Source organism: Bombus pascuorum, chromosome 1 (genome assembly GCF_905332965.1).
Source record: "Bombus pascuorum chromosome 1, iyBomPasc1.1, whole genome shotgun sequence".
Classification (NCBI taxonomy): Eukaryota; Metazoa; Arthropoda; class Insecta; order Hymenoptera; family Apidae; genus Bombus; species Bombus pascuorum.
In genome coordinates this window covers 17326299-17350894 of record NC_083488.1, presented here as the reverse complement: position 1 = coordinate 17350894, position 24596 = coordinate 17326299, and the positions used below count along the sequence as shown (strand labels likewise).

General features: G+C 34.8%; 3 protein-coding genes across 14 annotated transcripts in view; 2 read left to right on the top strand and 1 right to left on the bottom strand.

Annotated features, from left to right (window-relative positions):
* The window catches only part of LOC132907080 (uncharacterized), a 206959-nt gene extending 196877 nt beyond the window's left edge, over positions 1–10082 (top strand). For all 9 annotated transcript variants that reach the window (XM_060959844.1, XM_060959852.1, XM_060959860.1 and 6 more), the window contains 4 exons: positions 338–561; positions 2023–3181; positions 4173–4646; positions 6361–10082. In XM_060959844.1, the coding sequence (XP_060815827.1) occupies positions 338–561; positions 2023–3181; positions 4173–4646; positions 6361–6963 (2460 nt within the window). In that variant the 3' untranslated portion in view covers positions 6964–10082. The remainder of the gene's footprint in view (positions 1–337; positions 562–2022; positions 3182–4172; positions 4647–6360) is intronic.
* An 810-nt stretch (positions 10083–10892) lies between these two features.
* LOC132907128 (PAX-interacting protein 1-like) lies at positions 10893–17435 on the top strand. The gene is made up of 9 exons (XM_060959902.1): positions 10893–11135; positions 11665–11849; positions 12084–14530; positions 14713–15157; positions 15864–16048; positions 16165–16406; positions 16528–16797; positions 16917–17121; positions 17234–17435. The coding sequence occupies exons 1-9, from the start codon at positions 11040–11042 to the stop codon at positions 17299–17301; spliced, it is 4143 nt and encodes a 1380-aa protein (XP_060815885.1). The 5' UTR covers positions 10893–11039; the 3' UTR covers positions 17302–17435.
* A 1087-nt stretch (positions 17436–18522) lies between these two features.
* Positions 18523–24596, bottom strand: LOC132907179 (serine protease gd-like). Of its 4 annotated transcripts, XM_060960024.1 has the most exons (7): positions 24219–24596; positions 23715–23792; positions 23167–23388; positions 22099–22264; positions 20407–20799; positions 19192–19553; positions 18523–18912 (listed from the first exon to the last, which is right to left on the bottom strand). In XM_060960024.1, the coding sequence occupies exons 3-7, from the start codon at positions 23377–23379 to the stop codon at positions 18634–18636; spliced, it is 1413 nt and encodes a 470-aa protein (XP_060816007.1). In that variant the 5' UTR covers positions 23380–23388; positions 23715–23792; positions 24219–24596; the 3' UTR covers positions 18523–18633. The 4 variants fall into 4 exon arrangements, with proteins under 4 accessions (XP_060816007.1, XP_060816023.1, XP_060816016.1 ...); XM_060960040.1 differs by lacking the exon at positions 23715–23792; XM_060960033.1 differs by lacking the exons at positions 23715–23792; positions 24219–24596 and adding an exon at positions 23479–23640.

Below are 24596 nucleotides of genomic sequence, written 5' to 3'. Positions count from 1 at the left end.
ATGAATAAATATAATACACATATACTACAGAATAAATGACTGTTATCAATATGGTAAAAAACTTTTACTACAATTCTAACTAAAATTATACCGATTTTGAACTTTCTTTTATTCGCCTGAATATATTTATTTGGTTTTCGCGTAACCCATCGTATACCTATCCCAGTATCGCTAAAATGATTAACGTTAACTATTAATCACAGTATTATTAATTAGAATGTTCAAATTCACTGTTCGCTTCTGGTTAATTACTAATCGCTTACCTTATTTATAATACTAAGCGTTTGAATGAAACGATTCACAGATTCATACGAAATTACTTTATTTTTGTTTATAGGAGTGTCAACCCGAATTTTTACACGATCTAGTGCTGAAGATGAAAGCCTATATATTTACGCCTGGTGATTCGATATGTCGAAAGGGAGAGGTAGCTAGAGAAATGTTCATAATAGCCGACGGAATTCTAGAAGTGATTAGCGAAACGGGCAGAGTTTTAACAACCATGAAAGCCGGAGATTTCTTTGGAGAAATTGGAATTCTTAATCTAGACGGATTAAACAAGTAAGTGATTAAAAGTAAATGCTGTCCTATTTCTAATTTTTGTTCTGAGTTCCGTATATTCTAACTCCGAACTACTTCACGAAATATTATTCTTCATACGTATAACGTTAAACCTACTTTCGCCTAATTAGCATAAAGTTATGCAAATTATAATACAATAAATGCATGTATCAATAACATATTGTGGTATTAAACATTATTTAATTAGATCACCAACAACGTTATGTGACATTATTATTTTAATCAACTTGAAAATTAAAGGAAATTAATTTCATCGATACCGTATCGTCATAGCATTGTCAGCACGCTAATCTCATTTAATTCAATAATTTAATCGAATAAAGTACCAAACGAAATTTAAAGCACCTTATAACAGTATACGCGAATATCTCTTGAGAAATGGGAAAAGTTTTAAGAAAGCTTTATACTTTCAACTTGCTATTTTATCTTCTAATGAATAATCGTGTTGCGAGTCCCATAAATGTATCGCATGTGAGTTGTAAGTTAAGTTGCGCAATCGTTTTATTTGATACATGAATCTAAACTGAGAAAAATTTATACGAGAAGCATGTGAAGCTGATGGAAATGCGGCAATAGTCGAAAACTGCAATCGATAAAAACCTCCTTTCAGCTTTGCACGCGTTTTATTTTCCTTCCAATCCTGACACATATATAACTTGTCCTACTTTCTTGTTACATCGTTCAGTATCTCTGAAACATAGTTGTCTGAAATTTCGTTTCGCGTTTCGGTATTTTCCACAAAACTGAACAATTTAATTCCGACGATTGTTAAAAATGTACCTATCGCACGATCGAATCTTCTTATGGCAAATTAAAGTGTAATAGTTAAAGGAACCATAGATACAAATATTTTCCGTTAAAAATAATAACTTGCAGTTTTTCGTAAATAAATTCTCTGCAAGTGTCTGTTTTAGAAGAAACGAATTCTAAAATTATTTTGAAGGTGACTGTTCGCAATCTACGAAAATTCGCTCCCTCGTCGAATATTATTAATTCACAACTAATTCTCTTTATTCGCAGCAGATGTATGAGCAAGAAATTGAACTTTCCTAAACTTTGTCCCGAAGTCTTCGAGTTAACTTAACTCAATTACAAAAACTGATAATGTAATGAATTTAAACTGGAACAGAGTCGCTGCAGCTACTTCGGAATAATTGATGCGTACACGAAACTCGTTATAATATTCATTGTTATTTTCAAGAAAAATTTCACTTTCAGAGTTAATTTGTTCATAATTATTTCTAGAAAACCAACGATATATATATATTTTCTCGATAAAGTTCTTTCGCGATGTACTTATACTTATTTTCCTACCTTATCCTTCAAATGGAAGTTCTACGTCAGTTTAGGATACAACACACTTCATATTTCAAACCATATAAACCTCGAATTTAAAAAATTATGTTTCTATCTATCCAACGAATAAACCCTCAATTACAGACGCACAGCCGACGTTCGTTCGGTAGGTTACTCAGAGCTATTCAGCCTCTCCCGCGAGGATGTATTAGCGGCGATGAAAGATTATCCGGACGCTCAAGAAATCCTACAGAACCTCGGTAGGAAACGTTTGATGGAGGCGCAGAAGGTGGCCAAAGCATCTAGGCAACCAACGTCGCCTGGTCACGACTCGTCGGACAACAGCACGGGCAAAAGAATCGTTAACAAGCTGAAGAGCGACGTAAAGGGTCTAAAGAATGCGCTAAGAAAGAGTAGACGAAATACAAAACCCGAGGAAAGCTTGGAGCTGCAGCCATTGACGCCAAAGGTGTCGACGCTGAAAAGGCAGCAGAAGATCGACGATACTCAAGACGCGTCCGCGTCGAGCGTCCAAGAACCACCTGTGTCGCCTTTGGGTGCCGGTTTACCTCTGCTTGCCAGATTAAGATTATTAAAGGAAAAAGAAGAACGCGAAGAACGTCGAAATCTAATGGAAACGCACGTGCACGCGCCTGAGCAACAACAACCACCGTTGGACGCGCAGAACCCTATGAACCCGAATTTGCCGTTTCTTCAGAGAATACTGCTCTTGAAGGCAAAGAACGAGCAAGAGGCCAAAGAGGCTGACAAAGAGGCACCCACTAAAGAGCCTTTGCTTCCAAAAAACGCTATACCCGAGGAATCGCAAGAACAATCGCCCAAGCTGCCTCGTAAACCGGTACAGAAGCAGCCATCGGTCCAAAGTACCATAGAACCGATCGTCAAATCGCCGACCATTTCGAACGAAGAGAATGCGAATGGTTCGATCGCGAAGAAACCATGGGCCATGCTGAAGGACGCCTCGTTAACGAACAAAGAAAATTCGCCACAGAGGAGTCCGCCGGCTAGGAGGTTAAGACAGACTTTCATGCACCTAAGACAGCAGACTAAGATGTACGCGTCCGTAGACGATCTTTCACCGGAGTACTGCGGTCTACCGTTTGTCAAGAAGCTGAAGATACTTAACGAGAGACAGAAGTTGGCGGAACTCGAGAAAGCAGTTAGGAGCTCCAGTTTAGATTGCGGAGAAAACGCCGAGCTTGAGTTCGATGGAAACTTGACGAGAAGCCACTCGGAGGCTTGCGCGATCGAGTATACCAGGAAATTAGCGAAATTGAATCAGGTACGTAGATTGAAGTTTTTGAGAGAATTTTGTCAAATATTTTGTACGTTGATAAATGGAAAGTAACGTCGAGGTATCAAAGTAATTGATTTCTAGTTGTATGTGTAGAGACGAGCGACGTGTATGAGGACCTATACGGTAAAATGAAAGAAATCTTTATCGTTCGAGCATATACCGAGATGCAACATCGGTCAACATTAAGTTACGAATCCAATTGCTAGAAATTTAGATCCCGCTGTATTATACTCGGGCGATATTTAACTACCTAATAGCTTATATCAGTTGTCAGGTATCGGAAACTTCGACGATATATTAAACCGTACGCGTAGAAATTCTGTCATTTAGTTTCTGTATTATACGCGAGTGATTTACTCGCTTTGTCCTATTCAAATAGAACTACTTAACTCTGCGGAGGTCGCGGTGTATCTGAGAGATACAATAACTGAAAGTCTATGCTGCAGTGCAGCTTATTTTTGCGAAAAGATTGTACAGATATATGAAAAGTCTTTAATCGGACTAAAATTAATACAGAATATAATATATTCGAATATATATATTATAATATAATGCGAAGAGTTAATAATGGCACAAATCGAATCAAAATTCTTCAAACTAGAATCCTTTCAATTTAACTTTCATAAAAAATGTCTTTTGTTTGTGCCGATCTACTGTCAATTTCAGTCTACATCTTTATAATTCTGTTAAGATAAAGTGGAATTATCTATCTTGAAGTTGGCGCATCGCGATCGATCAGAAGAACATACCGTACCTTTCTATCGTTACGAAGAACCTCGATCAACGGATTAAAAGAAGAAACGTGTAATTAATAATAAATCAAATGATCTCGTCAATAATTTTCACATTGAATCGATATCTTAATATTTAATATTTTACATTATTGACGAAATCACTATTATCAATCATGAACAATATCAACGTCTGATTTTTATCAGTATCAATTCAAGTTCTTTCAATGCATCACATTTTCCAGAATCGAATGTCATCGATATCACCCACGGATCAACTTTCACCGGAGAACGAGACGTTAGAAAGGCGGAACTTGAAGAGCATACTAAAGAAGTTGTCGGCCGGCAGCAGAACCGGAAGCTCCGAGACCTCGGCGACGAGCACGCCGGATCGCGAAGCGGCTACCGCTGAATTAAGGAAATTAATGAGAGCACCGACGATAGAAGGTTACGCGGCACGGCATTCGAAACTCTCGAAAAGCGTGACATTTAACAAATACACGCTGCAGAGCCCACCGTCCGAGCAGACCCCGGCAAATTATCCGCTTGGGTCACAGTTGTCCGACTCCCAAGAGCAGGCCTCACTGCCACCGCCCAATAAACTCAATTTCCGTCCTTTGGGCAGCGGAGGTATCCTGCAAATGGTATCTCGGCCACGAGAAGAGGAATACCTGGGGGAGATAGTCACCGGCATCAAAGAAGTCGTTAAGGCTCGTCTGGTAAGTCGCTATTTTTTTTATACTTTTTCTCTCGTCGCGTAGAACAGCTCGTTGAAGGTAGTTTGGATTAGACTTCGACACGTATGGCGAACTATTTACGCAGAGTTAAATGTTCAAATTTTGTCGAATTCTTCTCTAGAGATAGGGAATGGTGAAACAAAATATTTTCGAATGGTGTTACTTATCAAATGAAATGAAAGCAACTGTGATATTTTATTCGGTGAATCTTCAAACATATTGAGATTTAATTGGCGAGAAAAATTAAAATTGAGGGGGAAAGTTGAACGTAATCGAGAAAAATTAAAAAAATATTCTATCAATCCTTACGTTATCTGATACGATTGACTGTAATTAAATCGAACGTAATTAATTCTAAAAGTAGATAATTCTAATGGTAATTAATCAGAAATGATAATATCATTTTGTAGCATCTTTCATAAAGTAAAAAATACATATAAGAGATAGAAAGAAAAGCTGTGAATGGACATGCACAGTAACTCTTTACTGCGTCTTTTCTCTATGCACTATCAATATTTAGTATTTAGTAGTATTTAGACAGTTTCTTCAATATTTATAATAATCGCTTACCAGATATTTCAGAAAAACTGAATATTTTCTTCATTCATAAGAGTTAAACGAATGAAAGTTTGACACTTTTAAGTTTTCCTAGAATCAGGAATGTGTCCTTTCATCTGAATTTTCCTAGAATCAAGAATGTGTCCTTTCATCTGAAAAATCAATAGGTAAACTTGCGAAAGCCATTTATAAAATTTTCAAGAACTTAATAAGGATATCAAGAAACACGTTTGGAAGAATTACATTTCCTAGAGGAGGTTCTACAAGATTCCTTGGTTTCCTGTAATTTCCCTTGAAGATATTGGCTTCGAAGTTGTCGACTTCGGAGCTGTTCAACGTAAAGTTCTCGCGCACTGAGCCAGTTTGCAAGAAGTTTGCATCGCAACGGCTTATAACCTCGTTCTATTTACATGCTACTCCCTGTTTACAAATCACTAATATATTGCTTGTTAGCGTACTCTGCTTAACCAACGACATCCATGTGCGGTTAATTTCCCCGTTCGCAGATATTAATATGTTTCATAATATTTACGTCAATGCTACAAAAGATGTGAAACTATCAATTTTACACTAAAGCAAGTGAAATTTTTTTATTGAAAAATTATGTACATGAAATATGCTGATGTTACAAATAGAGAGAAAAGTATTCTAAGTATAAAAGAAATTCTACTTTGATAGCATATCAGAAACGTCTGGGGTGGAAAAATTGTAATATGAATGGATTAAATTATTCATGAATTAAAGAAATAATTGCAATAGTATCTTAGAGAATTTATAGAAACAGAGAAGTGAAAATATAGATACATAGTAAAATATTGGACTTTGTGATATACAGTCTAGCCTATCGACCTATCATTACGATATTAAAAATATGTTTGGATTTTTCGAAAAATTATTTCAAAGAAAATTGCATCAATACCGAATAAGTGATACCTCAAAATATCTTATTCTTTTTACAAAAAATAAAAATCACGTTACTTATTTAAAGTAATTTCATCTATTACTCAAAGTAAATTAAATTACACCTAAACAGAAAATTAGACCGTGACACAGCTAGCCTTTGGCAAACTCAAAACTCGACACCAGCGTACTAACTTTATTACTCGTAACTAATATACGCATACGAATAAAATTTCAGGAGGACATACAGACGAAGTTCGAGCGGCAGTTTACTTCGTTGGAATTAGAGATCCGTAAGCGAGACGAGATAATATCTCAACTTCAAGCAAGAATACTAGAACTGGAACAAAGAGATTCAAGAAACGGGGACGAGTCTTTGGGAGACAGCACGGAGCACGACGCCTCGTTCGAGGAAGACTTGGACGACGATCGTGAGGACCACCCGTTCATGAGAGACGGTTCAGTGGACACGGTCCTGACCACTCAGTCGCACTACAAGCGTTGCTCGTCATGTATAGAGTCTAGTTCTCATAACCGAAGATCCTGGGAAGAACACTCCGAGGAAGAAACATTAGAGCTTCAAGAACTCCCTAGCTCGATCGTGCCACAGTCTCTGTGGAAGGACGAGGTGGTGATCGATGTAGAGTCTAACAGCGAGAGCAGCAGATCCGAGGACGAATTCGACGATAGATCCGGAAGAGGCGACAGCGACAACGACGGCGATGACGACGAGGAAGGTGAAGTGCGTGGAGAGGGACATAATAATTGGGAGGCGGCTATGTTAGCCCAGGAACTGGAGGCCAGGCGGAGAAGCAGCGAGGACGCGAATCCGGGCTCCTAGCGCATTAATGAAATCTTAGATGTATTGTGTTATCTCACCAGCACTTTGCACCCCAGGGGTTGGTGTAACGGCCCAGCAACTGCTACAAGCAGCGCGGCCCTCTGCGAGAACGATTGCCCTTACTTACAATTAGATTTCGATAGAATGACCAGTTGTAGGGAGACCATGATGTAAAATTCGATGTGTAAGATTCTAGGGCATTGATCGTTCCTTTCCTATGATCCTGGACTTTTGTCACGTGGAGATTCGTGGGCCAATATATACGACCTTCGTGAGGGGAGCGTATACACGTGTTTCTAAAGCCTCCGCACGCCGTGAATACACGCGTAAATTGCGTTCTAGTCGCATTCCCTCTTTGTGCACATCTACCCAACATACCACACACGTACACATGCAGATACGCTAGTTCGAAGGATTGTTCTCTAGGTTTATTTCTTACAAATCTTCTACCACTACTCGTCTGCTTTTGTTTGGTCATAGATCGAAGATCGTGATCCCCTTATCCTTCGAGGGACCTTTCATTTTATTTGGCGATATCGAACAACGGCTTCGGTTAGATAATCAAATTTTATGTCAATCATTTTGGTTGAATAAAGAGAATTGGTATGGTTTCCGGAGAAATAAAATGGAATTCGGATATACTTTTTTCTGTCTCTAGCGACTAACTATACGAGATCTTTTATTCGAAAATTAAAGTTTATAGCGGTTTGAAATTATATATAGATATTCATATCTACTACGAAGACTTGACTTAAGGATTACGAGACGAATTTTACGTGCTACGTTACGATCAATACGAAAATACATATATTTACGAGTAGCTAGGCACTACACACGTGTGTTAACGAAATTATATTCACGATGTATTACGTTAAACGTTGATTAAATCGTAAAATATCGCTCGATTAGAAGTGATATTACAAGTGTCTGTAAAAATTTTCCACCAATTTGGAATTAACGTTTCTCTTTAAAGAGCTGGATGCCAGAGGGTTACGCAATGCCCGAAAATCAGTTCTATGAAGCTAAAAGTTCCAAAACGATCTCGCGGCTTTCTGAACCATATAACTTCATGAAATATCGCGTGTATGGTACAAATTACGATTAATTTACATTAACTTCGCCTAATTATCTTGTCATTACTCACGAATTCAGTTCATTTTTCTAATCATTTTTAAATTTATAACTTCCAGCAATTGATATACCTACATACTTCGGAAGAAAAGAGAAAGTGATAAAACAGAGTGAAATTTCGTTTCTGCGAAAAGACGTGCTGATGGATTTAAAGGATATCTTGAAGCAGCATGTGAAGTGCAATTACATTGATTAATTTTTAAGAGTTGAACGTTAATATTTTCAAGTTTATGGACAATTCAGCCTCTCCTCGCTTTTCTGATAGTCGTGACAACCTAATTTCAACAGAATTTCTCTTGTCCACGCGCAAATTATAAATAGATTACAATTTCGACTCAATCGATTAACTTATTTTATCATCTAATAGGCATAATAAGTGATTAAGTATAGATATCCTCTTAATTGCAAGAAACTCGTAGAAATAAATCGTGTCTTTTGAAATAACGCGACTAAAACCTTTAATTGTTAAAGTTAAATTAACAATGTACTTAGCTAATGATACGCGATTTTCCTTTAAAGTACAAGAAGTTTCATTTTCCATTTTCATAACGATATTTTTCTTTTCTCAGTTTTAAAGAAGATTCTTGATCTCCGTGTTAAAGAATAATATTTTTATTCAATTAAAAATTACGAAATTTCATTAAATGTTTACTGTTATTAGCTCGCATAGAGTTGAAATTTTACTTATGTTATACAGTTGTTGCATTGTAAATAATCACAGGTGCCTGAGAGGATATTATACTTGAGATATATAGAACTATAAAACGTTAAGCATCTATTTAAATGTGTAATGTGTACACCGGACGGACGATACTCAATTACAAACAATATCGCGTTGGTTTCTTTTTCATTCCATGGAGAAACATCGTGCAGAAGAAATTGATCGAAGACGAATTCACGCGATACTCTTTTCATTATCTGCCTTAGCTATTACGAACTACAACTATCATACAAACTTGTTACCGATTGTCCGTGAAACACTGTGAATGCTTCATTTTCTTTTGTTACAGAGCAATACGTACCTCTATATCGTTTCACGAGATACTTGTTAAATAAGGAATACTAAAATAAATTACGAATCTGTTATTACGAAAGAGATATATCTATATGCATACATAATGCATACAAATACGCGTACACAGATAAACATACATACATATATATATACATATACACATATTTATAAGTGGACAATTTTAATTTCATATCTCAAGACGCTAATTAAGAAATCTATAAATTTTCTATAAGTAGAGGGTTTACATAATTTTTCATCAGCCCCCCGACCCCCACCGCTACCCCAGGAAAATTGAACTTTTGCTTCCCGTTCTCCCTCATACCGCTGCCCATTTATGTGATCATTTTCATCATTTAATGAGAAACGATATACCATGGTCGGAAAAAAAGGAGAAAATTAAATATTCAATATTAAAACGTAACGAACGAAGAAAAAAAAATTTCGACGACACGTATGCACATATACACGTACACACAGGCATACATAGATACACATAATTTAATTAAAAAAAAAAAGCGACAAAAGTTAATGGGAATTATATGATGTATACTGACCAGACCAAGCTCAATATTTCTAGAGTCTTTACAAGATAAATAAATCTGTTAAGTGAGAAATGACTATTAAATTAAGTAAGGAGAGGAAATCTATTAAGAAGAACTTGTAAATACTAGCCTATAATTTATTTATCTATGAATGCGAGGGAAAGCGCGAATGACGAGACACATATGTAGAAGAGAAAAAAGAAGAGAGGATTATATTTAGTGTGCGTGATAGAGAGAGAAAGTGTGAGAGAAAGAGCGGGAGAACACAAGTGAAGGAAGAGAGCAAATGCGAATGAAAGAGGAAAACGAAGAATGCGTAAAACAAGAAGAGGTTATGGCGAACTATTCCAGTGAAAAGCATTTTAGATGCTGATATGTACCTACTACGCGAATGAAAAGAGTATACAATAAAGTAAACAAATGTTTTCAAACTTTGTGTTTTTCATGTGACCTTATAGTAACATTTATTTATGTCAATGAACAGTAAACAGATAAACTTTCAAATATATTTTCATGTTTTGAGACAAACTAAGTTTTTTTATAAAGAATGTTTCAAGTATAGTGTAACATTAAACATTGTTAAACATTTTCTAAAATAGCGTATGTTTCAAATATTATGGAAATCTTTAATGGTTTGAAAATCATTTTATTAATTGTTTCAATTTCTTTATTATCAAATCGATGAAAGAATAGAGAATAATTTAGAAAACAAGTTAAAGTTTCTCAAGTCTTGTACACATATTATAACAATTATCTAAAAAATGTATATTTTACACAACGACCATATATATAATATATACATAATAGTCATACATGTACCTTGTAGTATTCTAAATCAGCTACTTTTAATCCCGTCAAATTAATATACAGCTGCGTGTTGTCACAGTAATTTTCACTAATATTAAACACATAAAAGTATCCAAAAATACTTTTCACTTCAACACTTTCATTTAAGTATTATTATTCAATCAAAGGTTAAAATTTGAATAAAATGTGAAAACTAAGAAACCGAAAACAATTCACATCAATTATTCGTCACATCATTAATTACTTTTAATACAGCAAATTTAAGGTTTCTATGCGTATTCTAATTTATTTTTAAGCTTTTTAATAAAGACTGGCATAGAAATATTATAACATGATTCCATATTAGATTCAACTGACATCTTCGATATTCAAATCTAGCGCATTCGAAGCTTTCGATAAATATCGAGTACGATATACGTCGTTCGACTTCGAAGTAGCTACATAACCTTGAAATCATAATAATAACAAAAGCGTCGCGAGTGGGTTTTGTTATCAAATATTGTGTGTTCCAACTTCATTTTTGAAAACTCACCGTTTAGTTGTGATGTGGAATACGTGGTTTTACCTGTAATTTGTTAAGGATGGGAGACATAAGGGCCGGTCTCGAGGAATTAAAACTCGAAGGGGCCTTATTCACCGATATTAAGTTCTACGTCAGCGGCGTAGGTGAACCTAAGGTATGTCATTTTACTGTTTCCCGCGTTTTTCCTTTACCTTTGACATAATGTTACTAATTTCATAATATTGATATTATTATATTTTAATCATTGAAAATCGTGATCTGTCCACAATTACTCCAAATTAATCGCGATTGATACAAGAGAGGTTATAAAATGGAGTCAAATTTAACAGACTGTACTCCTTGAATGTGAGGATGACAACAGACTTTTAGAAAGCATTAATTGTATAGCATTTTTCAACATAGAATATTTTGTTGTATTAGGTTAGTTAAAGTTTATCAAAATTTTTAATGTAAATTAAATAGAACATATAATATTCTGTAACAATTGCAAATTTAACAATTAAGATTAATTAAGAATTTTGTAAAACTAGGAACTGACTTCATCGCTTCATGCACTTTTATATATGTTTTAATTTTGGAACAAAAATTTGGGACATTTGTCATCATATAAATGCATGATTCTAACAGCGCATTAAAAAACTTTTTGTGTACTAGAAACAAATATTTTTTTTAATTGTTTCCAGATTATAAATTTACTACAGGAGAGAGGTGCTGAAAGATCAAATTATTTTAGTGATTATATTACACATTTAATAGCAGGCTATAAAGCACTGGAAAATGATATATGTGCTGCAAAGGATATCTATGAGATACCAGCAGTTACACAAAATTGGATTCTATATTCTGTCAAATGCAATAAACTTCTGCCGTATCCTCTATTAAAAAATTTGTAATCTATTGCTAATATAGAAAATTTTAGTTTAATAAAACATTAGAGTAATTCAATGATAAATTTTATTTAATTTTTGTATAGGAAAAATATTACATTACTGTAATAAATTTCATCTATATAAGAATAATTAATTTCCTTATCTATATAATAATAATTCATTTTCTTATCTATATAATAATAATTCATTTCCTTATCTATATTATTATATAGGCCTCACTATTTTTCTCCTGATGATACACAGTTATTTTCAAATGTACGAGCATGTGTGTCTCAGATAAGTCGTGCAGACAGCAAAAGTCTGTGGGCAATGATCACGCTCCAAGGTGGTAAATGTCAATTACGCTTAGATCGGTATTGTACTCATTTAATTACTGGAAAGGCTGCTGGACTTAAATATGAAACTGCAATGAGGCATCCTATCCAAATTGTAACTCCAGATTGGGTAACAGAATGTTGTAAAAAAAGAACTATCGTGAGTGAGGTAGAATACCACCCAAGACTATTAACATATCCAAATAGTTCTACAGCCATGATTACTGGCTTTATGGATGAAGATACTGAAAATAATACTGCACGAGAAGAACAAGAGAAAACTAAAGCCATGTTGGAACAACTCAAACAACGGATGCCTTGGAATCAACCAAGTCCACCGGTATCTTCCAATACTTCTCATAGCGTAAACACTGCTAATGCAACTGTAACTGCAATTCCATATACAACAAGTGGGCAAAATAATGTCAATCCACAGCAACATCTTCCACGACCAATTCCTACAGCAAGTTTATCCAATGCTTCCACAATTGCGTCTTCTGTTTCTGATCAAAATGTTGCACAAACTACTTGGTTGCCGCAAGCCTCTCAACAAAATAATGTTGCTCAAATGAAACCTATACCATCACAAATACAACAACCAGAATTATCGCCACAACAACAGCAACAACAAATGAATATACAGCATACATTAATACAACAACAACAATTAAATCAGCAACAACAGTTATCTCAACAACTTACACCGCATCAACAATTACAACAACAGCAATACACGCAACAACAGCTTTTGAATCAGCAACAGTCTTCGCAATTAACATCTCAGCAACAACAGCAGCAGCAATTAATCGGAACGCAGCAGCAGTCACTTGCACAACAACCATTGATGACACAACAACAGCAGCAACAAATCAATTCACAATTACCTCAACATCAAATGTCATCACCACAGCAATTATTAACACAGCAAAAACAACTAAACCAACATCAAATTCTTCCGCAACAACAAATAAATCAACAACAACAACATTTATCACAGCAGCAGCAAATTACTACTCAACAACAATTAGTCCAACAACAACAACAAGTGCAACTAACACCCCAACAGCAACAGCAAATAGTTTTACAACAACAGATTCCTACTCAACAACAACAAATTGGGACACAACAGCATCAGTTGAATCAACAAGCTCCACCGCAACAACTCACATCCGAACAAAGGCAACTTATATTATTGCAACAACAACAACAACAGCAGAAGATTCAACAAATCTCTCAGCAGTTGCAACAATCTGCGCCTCAAGGTTCACAACAATTTGTTATAAGAGACGGTCAATTACAGCAGCAACCTCAGAATCAACAATTATTGGGTACTAATCAACAAAGTTTTATTGTACAAAGAGATTCGCAATGGCAACAGCAACAATACCATTTGCAATTACAAAGACAGCAACAACAACAAATTGGCCCACAAAGACCAAGTGGACAATGGGCTCAACAACCACCACAGCCACCAAGGCAGTTAATTCAATTGGATGCTCAAACTCATCAACAGTTACAACAAATGGATCCACAGCAAAGGGCTCAATTTATCCAAAAAATTCAGAAACAAAGAAACTTGTTACTGCAGAGGCAAATGCAAAATCGTCAAGCGCAACAAGGCGCACATATCGCTGTTATACGAAGTCCAGGGAAACCAGTTCAACCTGGTGGTTTGCAATGGATTCAGCAACCGCGTCCTCAGATGATAGGACCTCAACTTGCGCAAACGCCTGGTCAAAAGCCAGTACATTCTGGAGTTCAACCACCAGCCTTAACACCAATTAATTCTTCTAATCAGGTGATCGTGCAAACCAATCAAAATGTGCAAGGTCCACAAGCCGGCCAACCTGGTCAAACGTTTCAACAGGGTCAAGCTTTAACTCCTCAACATATAGCGCAATTACATATGCAAAAACAACAACAAATGGCAAGGTTGCAACAACTGCAACACTTACAGCAGCAGCAGCAACAACAACAACAACAGCAACAGGGTGCGCAACAAGAGCCTCCCTTGACTTCATTGTCGAATAATGCCCAAATACCACCAGACCAACAATTAGTCGTTAATGCAAAGACAAAAACGGCCCTGGCAAACATGTTGACGAATAGATTACAGGGTAGTGCTGCCGAAGGTAGTGCGGCGGGTCAACTGAGATTAATGACCGCGCAACACAGACCACCGCCGCCGCCGTCTCAGGATCCACAACTTCTGGCGGCATATCAGCGAAGAACTGTTGGTAATATCACAAATGGAACGCCACCCGGTGCGCCAATAAAGATGCAGTATGCTTCAGTGATGCCTCAAGCGAAAGCTCAGTTCTATGGTCACAATCCAAATCTGAAACGTATGATTTTCCAGTTTCTTAAAAACTCTTAATTATGACTGCATGTTCTTTTATGTACCTGTATTTTATCCGATTGAAAAGTTTCTTGAAATCCGCAGTATACTACTCATTAATTCATCTTCGTCTTTTACCTGGAAACTTCTTTTTTTTCACTAGAGTAATAAATTGTTATTTCTTTCCAGTTCCACCAGATCTATTTTTGCTAGGTTGTATCTTTGTTATCGTTGAGTACGATGTGCAACGTCCGAACGATGTTTCCATATGGAAACAAGTGATCGAGAGACATGGCGGAGAGGTGGAACCGCAATATTGTACCCGAGCTACTCATGTACTTGCGATTACGCAGAAACATCCGACAGTAGTGCAGGCATTACGGGAAGGAAAACGTTGCGTCAGTGCTCACTGGCTATCGGATGTAGTCAGTAAACAGCAGGTAGTTCCACCTTGGCACGCACTGCATTTTCCAACACCATTCAGCTTGACAGAACTTCCATGTGCGAAACAAATTGTATCATTGTCTGGATTTGAAGGAGAAGAACGAGCGAAGGTGAAGTATATGCTGGAAGCATTGGGAGCTAAAGTTACCAATTACTTCACCAGACACAACACTCTCCTCGTTTGCAGAAGGTAGAGATGTTTTGTTACTCAACACAAGCAATCCTGATATTATTGGAGCTTTAATTCTTGATTTAAATGAATAATTGAGTTATATGAATTATACCAATGGGTATCGTAAAATGTTGGTGGACACGTTTAGAAATGAATTTGATAGGAAAGAATGATGGAAGACTTTATGTTGATGTTTGTCTTATTTGACTTTGTTTCTAAAATGTTAAGACATTACAGGGGTTATTATAAAATATTCTTAATATCTAATAATTATTACTTTCATTAAAGTATGAAGTGAATGAAAACAGTGGCATGTTAAGTTAGGTTTTATTTGTTGATTATAAATGATTTATTATTGTATGCATTATGTATATAAATTTTTTATATAGAGTATATAACATCAAATTTACCTGAAATAATATGTAATGGAAATATTTATAAGTAATCACCAAGATTTTACATGTGATACAACATACAAAGTGCAATTAATAACATTTTTAACAAAATTACAGAAATCCAAAGTATCTATCATTTGGAAACAACGTCAAATAAGATAAACATGTATGTAAACTTCTTTTATTTATTTTACATACTAAATTCACCCTTTGCTCCAAATGTACAGAGCACAGAGTAAATGAAGTATAACCACCTTTTATGATACCACGCGTAACGATCGATCATTCGTTACTACCGACATCCTTATATTTAATAAAAACCATTTCAGACCAGACGGTCAAAAATATAAAAAGGCTCGAGAATGGCAAACAGGAGTTGTAAATGCTCAATGGTTGACAGATTTGCTGTGCGGACAAATGAATGCGCTGCATCAAACCGAAAATCCAAAATATCAGCAGTACAATCTGGGCAATCCCTTTAGATTGGATTATTCGCTAGTGCCTCATTTAATGGGTATTGTGAACTTGACCAATTGTATCTTTTTCCAACAAGAAAACCATAACTTATTCATTCCATTAGTCTTTCTAAATTTAATTTTCGGGCTAATGTTAAAATACCATTTCTTTCAGCTGCATGGAAGATGCCAATAAACATTACTCAGGAATCGTACGATAAAGTAAAGCAGGTTGGTCAGGGTCCAAATTCGATAAGAAAGTATAAAAAGCCGCGATTAGACGGCCCGTTACTGAATAAAGATCCACATTTGTTGGGTTTGGACGAACCAGTAGTCGTTAGTAATCCCGATCCTCCACCTCCAGATAAGCAACCAAGAATATTGTTCTCTGGTATTAATCCTAGGAAGCATGTGAAGGTAATGCATACGATGAAATTCAGTAAGATCTCCTATTTATACATTTTAAATTCAATGTATAAAACGCGTAAAACGAATTTAATTCATATTATAATAAGGATTTGTATTATTCGTTTAACAGAGAATTCGGGAATTAGGTGGTGCACTGGCAGCAAGTTGGCGAGATGCAACTCATCTCGTCATGACAGCACCAAGAAGAACTGTAAAATTGTTATGTTGCTTATCACGTTGTAAATATATTGTCACATTACAGTGGTTACTCGATTGTTCCGCAAGGAACACATTTTTAGATGAAAGTGGATACATGCTTGGGGATCCAGAATTCGAGAAAAGTTTTAATTGCAATATTGAAAAGGCATTGGCCAGCCTTAATAGAGGAACAGTACTTAAAGTAATTTTTAGCTAAGCTGTTAATTTATTGGCAACATATTTTAATCGATACCAATAGTTCGTAAGATGATCATGATTTAAAATTCATACTAAACATAAACATAATTATTTATTGAATAGGGTAAAATCTTTTATGTTACACCAAGTGTAATACCATCGCCATCAGCGATCGCAGAAATAATTGAAAGTGCGGGTGGAACAATGGAAAAAACGCGAAGATCTCTAGCACAGATTCAAGAAATGAATAGTAATAAATTAACTTATATCATCATCACCCATGAAAATGATCTTCATCTTCTTTCTGACGTTTTACGTGTAAATATCAGTAAGTAGTTCCCATAATTTCTGTTTAATTTTTTAAAAAAATATTGGAAGATATATATGAATAGTACAAAAATATTCTCTTACATCGTTTTTTTTTTTTTTAATATTTGTAGATGTGTTCAGTGCAGAAATCGTATTAGGAGCAGTTGCACGACAATACTTCCAAACTGAACAAATTTAAATACATGCAGTTTCCAATATACTGCATTTTAAACCCTCATACGGGCTTACTAAATTCTTTAGTGAGCTATTTTGGAGATGAAAAATTTTGCTTACCTTCTTCAATGGGACAATAAAGAACATAATTTTATGATACAGGAGGAACTATTTTCACTGAAAACATTCCAAAACCTTTCCTTTCATGCTTCGTTTCTGAAAACAGCATATTTTGTATAGCATCTCGAAATAAATCATTTGATAGACCTGTTTTTTTGTAGTCAGGACATGTTGTTCATTCATAATTAAGAAATATTGTTTTACTTAGCATCTTGTAGTTATTTTTTCCACTCCAGTCTCTGACTCTCTTTGCGCGCGTATATTTCTCATATTTTGTCGTATACATAGAATTATACATATCATTCTAGTTTGTATCGTTGTACACTTATTTTCTTCCATTCTATATGTTTCACTTACCACTGTCTTTATACAATAAGAAATGATTTATGTGTAAAAGTATGTATAATTGAAAATAAATAGAAATACGCATCATTGTGTTCTAATTGTGTTACTGATCGGGTTATGTTATTCTCAGTTCTATTAAAATCGGTTATAAAAAGGTTTTGTTATGTATATGTAAATATTATATATTAATAGTCAACAAGATCATTTTATTGTACATACAATAAGTCGGGTTATAATTGTAAGAAAAGTGTAAAAATATGTGTCGTAATGGAATGCTATGGAATTAAAACTAGAATACGTAATAAACAGTTCTCTACAAATTAATAAAACTGTATACAATTTGCATAAAAATATATGAGATAAAGAATATGTTTTATGCTGAGGAAAATAAATGCAGACACAATCGATTTAAAAACGAAAAGTATGTCAGTAATAAATAATCCGCACGATACGATATAAAATAATTAAATTACGCTATATCATCTATTCTTACAGGTAAATCGTATACTTTTATACACTTATCATCAATTTCGTAAATACTGATACGGAGTGCACTGGCCCAGTAATAAAACAACAGAAACATGAATAGTCCAGAAATATTGCATTTAAACTCCATTTTGTGCAAGCACATAGGATCATTTTAATTGTTTATCGCCACGTAACACAACGAATAAATCGAAATATAATCTATGACACAAGTCTAAGGAATCAAAATAAAGGTAATGTAACATCTTCGATTAATCAAGATTTGGTATTCTATAAATTAAAAACTATTCTGCGAACTAACTATTCAAGGTTTAATATGATAAAATAATAATTTATATACAAAATCTAATCGACTAGTATATTTATAGTTACAAACATCAATAATTTATCAGTTAATCATTGATCATCAATTATTCTTAGAAATCTCTGTTTGTATCCAGTTTAGATGTTGAGCAATGTCTACATAAATGACGAATTGCGATAAGTCACAAGACATAGTGCTACTGTCCAAAAGGGACCTCGAAACGACCCCTCGCAATAGATAACGATCCATTTCCCTACTGTATATCACGAAGCCGCTTCCGCTATCTCCGTTGCATGGGCCACTTCCGTTTCTTTGACCAGCGCAGAACGTTCGGTTTGAGGTGAACGCGACGAAGTTGCTGTTGCTCCAGAGACAAACTTCCTGCAATTTATTCATCGAACGTTATTCACATGTAGTTGAAACGCTTAGAATTTCGCACATCGAACATAAAACTCTATTAAAATTAAATGATTAATTAAATCTATTCCATAAATCTAGAATCAAGTCATCAATTTTGCTCCACAAGAAAGCATTCTACAGGGTATTTCACGAGACACGAAATTGCTGTGAACATTAATTCAGCATAAATCATTGTAAGTTCTATTTATTTATCAAATCTACGATTATACGCAAGCAATCAATTTTGTATAAAAATTTTACCTGAGCCACGATCGGAACCTTGATCTGTCGAGGTTCTTGAACATACGGGTTTCCCAATTCGTCACGTCCCCAGCCTACTACGTAGCCAACCTTGCCTACAACGTTCAACAGAAGCGAAGGTCCGGACCAAAGACAAATAGGTTTTATCATCGAATTGAATTCCACTCTCTCTTGTAGTATCAATAAGGCTAGATCTGCATCGGCATTACCACCCGCGACAAAATCGGGGTGAACTCTGTACTCTCTTATTTCCCGATTCTCCGAACCGTTCTCTCTCCAGTCTCGGAGTCGATAGCGTCCCAAGGATACCAAAAATGAGCCAGCAGGTAGATTTACTTTATTCATTTGTAAACAGTGTGCAGCTAAAAGAATATGTTATAAACGTATAGTATTATAAAATATATCATAACTCTCGTCAATAAAACGCTAGATCGATGAATTATTCATAAATAGACTGCGGATTTTTATGCAATTATAGAATATTTAGAAATACAAAAATGCACAGAATGTACCTAAATGCAAAAATATATAAAATATTTAAAATATAATATTCATTACTGTTATTTAGTAGGTAAAGCAAATTTTTACTTCGTTTATATTTTTTTAGTTGTGATTCGCAAAAGTTTGAATTTGCATAGATATCCGCAGCTTTTTCATAAATATTTATAATTATTATTTGTCTTTATGATGACTAAGAAAAAGCGAAATCTGCTTAGTCACTAACTGACAAATTGACTTTTCATTTGCAATGTGTACTTCCTGATTTTGCTTGGTTTAATGATGAAAGAGGAATGAAAAGAGCCAGTTCAATTATTGGTACGATGACTAAAGCTTTTTTAATATTTTTAAAGTAATCGCTATTTCTCTCGCTACGAGTTTAGAGAATATTTAATATCGTGTTAAATTTCAATTATAGCATTAAATTGATATTTAAAATATAACATGTATGAATATTTCTTTCGCTGTCTATAATGAATCTTTTACTTTAATTTAATACTATTATTATTATTATTATTATTATTATTATTATTATTATTATTATTATTATCATCATCTTCCTTTCAAACATTAGACGGAAAAAATATAAATAAATATTAAAGGCTTATTAAAGAAATTGAAGTTTTAAAGTACAACTCTAATCACTATATTATGTATGTACAGAGTTTGTTAAGGAATTAATTACGAACAAAGTTAAGTATAAAAAAAGTTACAAACCTGTAATAATATGTGTATTCGAAATCAACGTGCCTGCGCACTGAAGTTCAAATTCTAACTTGACCAAAAAGATTGCTGCCAGCCATGGCCACTGACCAGGGGACGCTTTCTCGCCTCTAACTATGAGAGGATTAACAGGTTCCATACTGCTTCGACCACACACTAGATTAATTTGTTCATTATTTGGTGGCGCGGGTCTAACATTTGGCACATTTGGTCCTATTTGCGGGGATTGCAAAGGTTCACGTCGGTTGATTATTGATGCAGGTGGATATATATTTCCCACCCTGTTCCAATTATTATTGTCATTAAATTCTGGCTGCTTACTGAGAGCATTTCCAGGTGGGTAAAGTGTGTGATTTAATACAATAGAGGTGACAATCGGCCCAGTTGCTGAAATTACATAAATAATTAACCAATTATTTATAATCGATTTTTCAAATTATCTTAGTTAAATTAACGTTAAATCAAACTGATTGTTACGTCGCGTGAGATGGTCCGTGCGACGTCCCACATGGTCTGGCCGACAAGGCCCACACATCGTTACACTGACCCGCAATAAACCTAAGGAACCACCATAAATCGAATCTTTTTAGTTTAATCTCTATTCATGTAAGTATTTTCGATTTATGGTTGGTTCTTAAAACAGTCCTTGGGTTTGTTGCACGCTCTTACAAATTACGGAGAAAGAGGATGTTTGTCTAGCGAAAAAGCAAGTTTTTCCCATGAGCCACGTCTGCAGGAGACCTCATATTTTCACTTATTAACGTTGGCTATAACCAATGCGCATCGCGGATTGTTACCCTCACTTTACTACCTAAAAGTGTAAACAACGAATCCGCGTTCTTAGTTCAAAAAGGCACACCCATATCGAGCTTTCCTCCGTAATAGCACGAGACGGGTCTTCGATGTTCTTCCAATCTTCGTGCAGTCAACTCAACTGTCTTCTCCTTAGATCAGTCAACTTTACTGTTCTTTCAATCTCGACGCAGTCATCTAGTTGCTACAAACTTAGTCCTCACTACGGTTTACGTGACATTAATTCAACCTACTCTCTGCTTATACGACTCAACTATCCAGTCCACAACTATCAATTGTTCATATCAAATATATCTTCCGACACGACGCAATATTAGGTGTAACAAGTTGTTGAAAATGTAAATATTATAGAACTGTTGATTACAGTTTTATTCGACATTAAACCACCCCTGTTATCGTAATAGAAATAAGGGGATCGATCACTTTGTGGCTTCGATTATCTAATCGTAATGGGAATTTACGACTCCCATTGACGTGCTATCTCGCGATCGCGTCTCTCCGCGAATGGTCGAATAAACACTGATCAAACTTTGTAAGTTTGTATATCTAAGAAATTATATTTCATTTGATGAATAGATTAAATGCATTAGATCATATACATAAAAATTGTAATTTAAATCAAAATTAATGTAAGTATTTAAGGAAATATAAAGATGTACAGTAATTGTCGTTAAATGCTTTGGTCGATTATTATATTCATTTAGCGCACTGACATAGATTAGATCAATGCAGATAAATTAAAGGGACTTATTTGATTAAAGGAATCTTTCAAACTGAGAGAGATGTTGATAATAACTTCTAATATTTTCTACGCAACATTAGTTTTAAAGAGAATGAACAATGCATGATCTATCTTTGAAAATGTATACATACCACGTGGACCGGAACAGATAAATCGATCGTTGAACCACAAACTGCTTAATAATGGTATTGGTCGAGGTAGAGGAAAATGGATTTTGTACGACAGAGGCCTGCCCTGGTTCACTGCCTTAATCGATTGTTCTTTCGAATTTGCCAATTCCAATCGTCCAACGTATTTCTGAAATACGGGAAAATCATTGGTACTAATTCGATATAATATTTTCCTAATATATACATATTTTTTTTTTTTTAATGTGAGCTGACTGAAATGAACATTGGAAACATCAATTCAAACATATCTTCCCCATTTCATTTAAAACGATAAGTGTTAATTATTTAGCTTATTACATATTCATCTAATTCTAGATTACTATTTTTATCATTAAATCTGGGAAAATTCGATGAGTTAACGTTAAGCATACAATAGATTTGTATACACAACATCCAATAACGCAAATGCTTGGTAATGATTCAACATTCGTTAACGTTACTATATGACAGAAAGTTTCAAGCTTCGAATATATCACGGGTCATCACATTTAATCTTACGATTGTACGTAATTACGATCAAACGGGGATTCCAAAGAAAGATAGCAAGTACTTCATTCACGATAGTTTGCAATATACAAGATCACCATTTATTTTCAATTATTCATTAGCGTAATGCTTAATATCTGCTTGTTGAAGCAAGTTTAACTCTTCTGACTGCATTTTCAAAAACTATTTTGAACTAAACACTTATTTACTTACGATACGTATTATACGAATCCTATAATAAATTACTTTACTGCTGTATTCAAGAATTTAAAAGAACAGTGAGCCAAAGTGGTTAACTCCACTTTTTGGAATTTTTTAAATTTCAATGCCAATTCACTTTGATCGATGCCTGTATCTTATATAATTTCATCAATTTTCTCTACGTTTTGTTTTGTGGAGTTCTGGTTTAGCCAAAAAGCGACTCGTACACCGAAGAAGACGTTATATTTGATTCAAAGCGGCAGATATGTAGACAAGCAAGAAACTTTCATAGTCATATTTTTCGAGATTTCAAGGTCAGTAATGTTTAAAAACTCAATTTACCGAAGGTAGTGCAACAGCGATACTTAAACTGACGCTGAGTTGCAAGATAACTCCACGTGGTGGGAATGGTATTTCAATGTAACCAATGAGTTCGTTTGAGACATCATCTTGAATATATCGGAAGTAGTTGGGACACGGCGACTGGCCAATTATCCCAACAAACAATTGAAAAAGATACACCAGCAAAATAGTCTTGACGATGATATTGATCATCCTGGAACTCTGTAACATTCCATAAATTAATAATGTATCTCTGCAATTTTGATAAAAATATACCATTTGAATGGCAAGAAAACAAAGAAAGCAGATTACGTGGTTTTCGAGCACAGTGATAACAAATTTTCTTTTTCGATGAAAAAGCGATCTTGTAGAGTGTAAAGGGAAATAGACGGTGAATCTAAACGAATAATTTCAAAAGGAAATCTAACCGAGAAGCGGCTCTATTCCGCTTTATTCTGATTAACACTGTGCTCGATACGTTTGCTCCAAGTTGAAGAAGATTCAAGGAAATTGATAGATTACTACAATAAAAATTCTATAATGTTTACCTCAGCAAGAGATAACCTTTGTTGATAACTTTTTGTCGAAACACTTTATTCAGCCAGTCTTCGTTAAATACTCTGATTCTGTATACAGGAAGTTAGAAAAAATTAAAAATGTTTAGAGGATGTGATTCTCGGTAATGTGAAAAGTTTATGGACGAAAGCATCGTTCGAGGTTTATTTTTCCAGTTATAAACAATTTGATTTTATAGAAAAATACTAACAGCTACCGTAGATCAATGAATCAAATGATGAATCTGTTTCACTCGCATCTCATATTTCTTACTCCAAGGAAACAAATAATAGAATTTTGCCTGTGAGGAACATGAAGTGTAAATGAAATGAAGAGAAAGATTCATCAGCTGATTCATTGTTCTACGCAGTTATCAATGTACATATTTCTAGTATAAAACTAAATCGTTCGTGTATACTAATCATTATTTTAATATGTAAAATCATAACTTATAGATATTTGATGTCTATCTTTTTTCTACCTTCATAGTTACTTACATGTATGTCAAAATCTACTTGAATTAGCAGCACTGAGTGACATTGACTCCATCATCAAGAAATTCGAATGGAAAAAGAAATTCTGAACACAAATTAATCACTATCACAAGTATGATCACACGAAACTATTCATCTCCTTAAGTCGATTCACAGATAACTGGATAAAATCATGAAAAATGTAGAAAGTACATTAAATATTTAAAAAATTGTTTCACGTCACAATATAGGTCGATCAAGATTTTCTACGTTCAGAGTCGAACACTTTTCACTTTGTATCGACAAGTTTTAACGAGGCGAGATTGATCACGATCTATCTAACCTAGGTTGTCAGTTTACTTTGTAGGTAGGATTTCAACTGACGAGGTATATGACGAGGTT